Genomic DNA, 6,831 nt, shown 5'->3' on the forward strand with positions numbered 1-6,831 from the left:
AATGGCGGCGGCGGGACCCAGACCTCTGCTTTTTACTGTGAGATGACGAGTGTCTTGAATAGCCAGGACTTCGGCTTCGGGACTTCACAGACTTCCTGCGGAGAGAGCGGGGAGAGGAGAAATGAAACTAAGCATCTCTCAACCCCTGAGCTACTCACCAACATCAAGAGCTCTCTTTGGAAATAATTCGGATCCGTTACTTGTCAGATAAGTTCAGAGGGTCCACAACACCTGCCAGGAGAGACTAAAGCAACTGAAAGGAGTTTATTGCCTCCAGCAGCACCAGTTTCAGGTCACCATCCAGCCTTCAAACACCAGGATCACCCTCACAACCACACTGGGAGGACAGAAGCAAAGGATCGAGATCGGACAAGGCTCAAGGTAAAGACAAGATCACAGATACAGGCACTAAACGAAGAGTTCAGTGAGAGACGAGCTGGCAGTTTGTGAAGCTTTCACAGTAATTATGTACAACTTTAAAGGAAACAACGGATAAAACATGACTGCCCTCACGGGAATGCTGCCTCAGGAAACATCTCACTTCAAGCTAATTTTTCCCCCTGGTTCTTTTACTATCACCAGAACTCAAATTTGCATATTGTGACTCAGGAGAAGAAAAAATACAGGAATTTTAACTCTGTTTGACGTATGTCCACAGGGTCTCAGTCTTCCTCTACAATAAACAGGCCCTAAATTAGGTATATACACAGAAATAAAAACCCTGTGTTGTGACAGAAGCAAGGCAGGAAACGCCTCACACCATCAGGGTACGCACCACGAGCACAGGGTGAGTCTCACCAGAAGACAGCAGCGACCACAGACTCAGTGGAGACTGATACAGAAACAAGATTAAAAATAAAATGCAACTGGAAACTGGTACTTCCAGGGTCCATGCCAAAATAACCAACAAGACAGAACTGTTTCCTCGAGGAGGAACCAGGATTTTGCAGGTTGGGAGGCAGCACACTGTCTGTACGTGTGGTGGGCTCTGGTGGGGTTAGAAGAGGTGTGAGACAACAGGAAAACAAGAAATTTTGAGGTCAGACCCTGTGAATACAACAGAAACTATGGTCAAAGTTTATTTTTATTCTGTGATTTATTACTCAGAACGTCTCTAGTTTTGAAAATACGGAATTCTCTCAAAATACAGCTCCACGTTAGGTGTTAAACACACCTCACAGCAAAGCAGGTTCAAACACAGTCGATGTCGGCTCACTCGTAACCGTGCTGGGAATGTAACTAACAGCAAAGTCTACACTGCTTACAGTGCTACCCAGCATCATCCTGAGACAAACGTCTGGGAAACAACCTGGAGGACTGAGATTAATGCAAAGTCCCTTGCTAGGCACCACCAACACCTTCAAGGATGGACGTGATTGCAGGGAAGGTGAGGGGTCTCCCTGCACAGCGGTGTGGGGTTCAACAGAGCCCCCTTCCCTCGCTACTCCAGGCACAAGCGCTGTGCCCTCTCTCTAGTAACTACAACCCCAAACCTCGTGCTAAGAGTGGTCAAAGAACACTACAACTGTAGGGAGTCCTTACCTTTAGACTTACAAAATAAATATACAACCAGAAGGAGAGAAAAAAGAGTGTCACCTGAAGTCACTCAGTTATTTTCCTCTTCTGCAACACCTTCCTCTCTTTTTCCAAGGTTTCTGCCTAATGAAAGAACGGTCTCAGTTTACCACCTGCTGCATCCCAGCGTGAAGTTGCCTGGAGCCAAAAAAGCCGTGAGGTTTTCACTGTACCTAAAGACACTTTCAGGCTAAGGAAAACACTCCCAGCGAATCCTGCAGGATGTAGTTTACTGTAACCACAAATAGTTTTGGGGTTAGCATTCCCCATTACAGTTCTTTCAGGACAGACTGTTTAAGATGCTGCAATACAGTTTCCTGCTCTCTTTCTCCCATGCTCCCCCACGGTTACCTCCCAGCAGCCACGCCAACTGAACTGGTTGCAGAGCAACATTCTCAGCAAGATCACTCAGCAAATCCGATAAAAAGTAAACTTCTCCAAAAGTGCAATTTTACTTTATTTTTAAATAGTGCTACACTAGAAACACAGGCTCCAAAGACACCCGCAAGGGAAAGGTGATGCTGGAGATGACTCCTTGCCCTACTCCTCTGTCCCACCAGGACTACATCCACTTATTCCCTCCCTGTAGTGTTCTCTGCTCCACAGACACCGCTCAGGCTTTTTTCTCTTCAGTCACCTCACGATAATTACCTGCAGTTATTATACAAAGAGCTGCTGTTTCTAAGCCCATTTTCCAGCTTGGTGTTTACAGCTTCTTTGTCAGCCCTGAAAAAGGCACTGCATCCAGAAGCTTGTCTGCTTTCCCAGCCGCATCAACACAACCAGAGCACAGCACTCTGCAACAAACCTTACCTCGTATCATTAGGCCAATGGCCTCAGCACCACTACAGTGCTTGCTGAGGGGCATCTGCCACAGCAACGCTTGCTTTTAGCGCAGCGCTCAGAAAAGATGCGATAAGACAGAAGATGCATTGGCAGATTTTGATTTTTAAAGATACTCTTTCCATCCTCTGGAATGATCTTTTTGTGGCTTTACATGCAACACACTACAGCTTACTTGGCTTTGCTAAGATTAACAGGGATGGGCAGGGGACAATTCAGTCTCACATGAAGTTCTTTTTCTGGATAAAAATGCTCTGGGGTTAAAACCCACCTTGTCGTCTCTAGCGCTGGAAACTAGAAGTACAAGATACTAACCATGACTGAATTAGCATAACGAAGTCAGAGCTGATGGCTCATCTAAAAATCCAAATCAAAAAGCATTATTAGATTAATTTAACTGATACAATCAGAAAATTACAATGGTCTTTGGAGGAAGGGATGCTAGAACCTTCCAGACCTCCTCATGCTGAGGACAACCAGGGTTAACAGCCGTTAGCAGAGATGACCCCGAATCAGTCGGCAGAACAAAGCCCCACATCTACGTACCTCCATTTTATTCACTATACAAACTCCTAGGAACATCTACAGACATTGCAGTATTTTACCTGCTCCAAGCCACAACAGAAGTCAAGAGTAAAGTGCAAACTGGTATGTGGGCAGCCTGACCGCACACCCCGTGCTCCAATTGTTCAGGAAACAAGCCCAAACAGGAGGCCAACGCTTCTCATTTATCAATGCCCGACGACCTTTTGCCGTGGCAAGGATCTGCGTAACAGCGGCCGCTACTCCAGCATGTGCACACACTCACACGTAGCTGCTATACTTAGTACTGCAGCCCACCTTCAGACTCTGGAATTTCTTCTCCTAGTTTTAGCTGCTACGACAACAGTCGCTGCAAGGAATGGCGAGCCACATCTGTTATTTTCCCTACTGACCAAATCATCCTCATTTCCTCCTAAATGGAAAGCGAGATGTTTTGCACAGCCATTTGAAATGCAAACATTCTGTATTTTCTCCAATCAGCACAGCACATTGATTCAGTTTCCTAACACTGTGTTTTGGATGTGGAGATTACAGAAAACAGCGCACCAAAAGAAAAAAAACCAACCAAGAACATGTTGCCAGTCAGTGGAAATAATTCAGTGTCCCAGAAAAGCCTGCGTTGCCTCCTCTGAAGGACTGAAGCCACAGTCAGGTGTTTGCTGCCCGACTGTGCCAGTTAAAGACATTTTCTCTCCCAAACTGTTCCTGCCCCTCTGCAGGAGCCACCAGAAGAGACCATGGGGTCACTCCCTGGTGCAAAGGCAGCTGCCTCACTTGCAGCCTCACCTGCAGCAAACCAGCCCACACTGGCTTCAGGGGGGCTGGCAAGGAAGGCTCAGCCCGTCCAGTCCTTCAGGAAGGCTCCTACAGAGCCCTCAGCAGAGGCAGCCCCACCTTTGGCTCCTAGAGCAGATGTTTGACCACAGATTTACACCAACTGCCTCGCCATACAGGCTGCAAGCTCAGCGAGGCAAAACCAACAATGAATTACAACTTACAATTTGCCTAGCATATGGAAAACACAATAAATTCCCTCTGTCGTTCTACTAGAATCACTTCAGGAGAATGTTTTCTGAGGGTGTAATCCATATTTTTTGCTCTGCCTTAAAACAACGCATCACACAGTAAGTTATCTGCCCAGAAGAGAGAGAAGAGTAGTAGGTTATCAACTGAAGTCAGGGATTCAAAGAATTCAGTACGAGCTGAGCGTAAACACTGAGTAACCTTTGGAATCTCTTTTGGTTTGGGGTCTAGCGTTTTGTCAGTGACTCCATGATGCCCTTAAAAAGTTTCTTACGTGAGGATATAAGTTCAGAGAAACAGCACAAAGTGCTTCAAAGTTGCTCCCATAATTAAGATCAGGAAAAGATAAAGGGCTCAGTTTCTTGAGTCAGAAGCAATCGGCCATTTACAGAAAGAGTCAGCTTCAGGTTCACCTGGGAACTGGAGTAACCTTGGGGGGAAAAAAAACCACCTCTTTGTGTGCCAGTCTGGTTTCCACGTGGTTTCTCCCTGGTTAGGGCTGAACACGGACATTTAACTGGTGCCACAATACACAATTATATCATAAGGTATACACACGTTTTCTACTACTCTAGTCTTACTCTTCCAAAAGTAGCAGCAAATAACATGTAAGAGCAGGGCAAAAAGGACTGAGGGGAGGCAGAAGAAAGGCATCAGTGACTCCCTCAGAGCCTCTCGGGTGTACGCAGAGAGAACAGGACAGAGCAGAAACAGCCTGAAGGAAACTTTCACCAGGTAAAATCACAGCAGAATAAGCAGATTTTATGTAACAGCTTCCAGGGAGCTAAAGCCAATGCACCTCTCACAGCAAGGACAAAGGTACTGTTTCAAACCACTAGGCAAGACAGAATTCCTGAAGTTAAGAGAAGGGCTCTAGGAACCAAAGCCGAATTCCAAAAGCCCCGAGGTCTTTGGGAACTGCTGACCACACCAACGCGCTCTGGAGGCAGCCTCTTCACTCGCAGTTCCTGCTTGAGCCAGAGGATGCCTTATGCAGCACAGAGCACTGCTACAGCCATTACATTCCAGGTCACATCTTAATTGCCATGGAGCTACAACCAAAGCTCCACAGCACCCGTGGCAACAACTGGAAACTCACTTAACATAAGCTGAAGCTAGGAAAAAAAGAATCAATGTTAGACTACATATCCGTGCATAGAACAGGACAAGTAACAAACATCTGAAATAAAACACAGAATTAGCACTACCTTCAAATAACAGCTTCCTTCTGTAGCGAGGTTACCAAGCGAAGACAAAAAAGAGAAAATTATAGTTAAGCCAAAACGCAGCTGGTTCCTACTCGCCCCTCCAGAATGCCCCCATTTCAGAAGGGAAGCAAGAAACTCCAGTAGTGAGAAAGGAAAGTTTAAAGCAGGAAGATGGAGTGTGCATGGGGTCACCTCCAGCTCGAGGGAAGAGAGAAGACAAGTCAGTTCAGAAAGAGCAAAATACACTCAAACAAGCCACTCTCATGAAAAGCACGATCAAGTTTCCACACGTAGTAAACAGATAAAGGCTTCCAGAAATAGGGGAAAACATTCTCCCTAGCTGAACTCCTCGCCAGGGAAGTGCACCAGATCCCGCATCAGGAGCTGAAGGGCTCTGTCACCCCCCAGAGCACGGCCCTGCCCAGGAGCCTGACCCTTCTGCGGGGGCCACCTCCACAGGGGGGTGTAATTTAATCCCAGGAGCTCATTCAGCCCTGGGCCTCTCTGCCGAGAGCCAACATGGACGCTGCCTGCTGCCAGGGAGGTGTTTTCCAGAGTGTGAGCACCATTTTAAGGGGAATTGCCAGGAATCCAACCAAAACGATTCCACATGGATCACACCACAGCCAAATTAGGCAGCCAGTGACCCGGGCCTCACACCCAGTCACCCCAACCACCCCCAGACACTTCCCCATTCCCCAGGGCACGGAGGACAACACAGAGAGCACGAACCTGGCGATGGGGCTTCGGCTGACCGACCGCTTCGCGGCGAAAGGACTGCTCGAGCGCCGGCGGCCATAAGGGCTTGGTGACCTCCCGCTGTACGACCCGCTGCCTCTCTCGTAGCTGGACGAACGCCTCCTGTTATAGGGGCTTATGGACCGCTGCCGCCGGCTGTAGGGGCTGGGAGAGCGAGTGTTGGACTGGTAGGCCACAGGCTCCTTGTAGGGTGGGCTGATGGACTGCCGGCGTGAGGAGCCACCTGGGCTCTTCCTGTAGGGATCGTAGTTACTGGATGTGTGAGAGCGGGGAGGGCTGAGGTCATACTCCTGGATGTAGGAGGCTCCTGAGGGGCTGTCATCCAATTTGGGGCTGTCAGACCACTTCCTATGAGGACTTCTGGATTTCCGCTTCGGACTGTCAACTGTTTTGTAACTTTTTGGAGCATCCCTTTTCCGATGGCTTTTACTGCGCTCTTTGTGGCTGGACTTGAGCTCCCGATCCTTCCTGGATTTCTCCTTGTGCGCTTTGGCTGACCGGGACTCCTTGTTGCTACTTTTTGAGGACAGTGACTTGGGGTGCTCCTCGCTTTCAAGGAGTCTCTTGGAGGATCCCGATACCCTCTCCTTAGTGGACCCGGACCTGCTGGATGCCTCCAGGCTCTTTTCTAATTTCCTCTCTTTTTCTGCCTGTTTGCTCTTCATCAGCTCACGAATACGCTTGTGCTGGTGGTGCCGGTGCTTCTGTATCCTCTCGCTCCTTTCCGCTTTCCTTTCCTCATTCTCCCTCCTCTCTAACTTGAGGGCCACATCATCTGAGAAGGTATCCGAATCCGAGCTGATGTCATCATACTCCACCAGTGGCTTTATCATCGCACCCAAGGGTGCCGCCGTCTCCTGGGCTGCCAGCGGTGACTCCT

The 6,831-nt window shown here is 48.3% G+C and overlaps 1 protein-coding gene across 1 annotated transcript in view; it reads right to left on the bottom strand.

The window, feature by feature from the left end:
* LOC104539770 (cyclin-dependent kinase 12-like) overlaps positions 1-6,831 on the bottom strand; it is a gene marked incomplete at its 3' end in the record, with an annotated part of 23,806 nt that overhangs the window by 16,832 nt on the left and 143 nt on the right. Inside the window, 3 exon segments of the mRNA XM_010183376.1 lie at positions 7-95; positions 3,024-3,026; positions 5,925-6,831. The exon segment at positions 5,925-6,831 is cut by the window's right edge and continues 26 nt beyond it. Of these exon segments, the coding sequence (XP_010181678.1) occupies positions 7-95; positions 3,024-3,026; positions 5,925-6,831 (999 nt within the window).

Source organism: Mesitornis unicolor, unplaced genomic scaffold, assembly GCF_000695765.1.
Source record: "Mesitornis unicolor isolate BGI_N332 unplaced genomic scaffold, ASM69576v1 scaffold29074, whole genome shotgun sequence".
NCBI lineage: Eukaryota > Metazoa > Chordata > Aves > Mesitornithiformes > Mesitornithidae > Mesitornis > Mesitornis unicolor.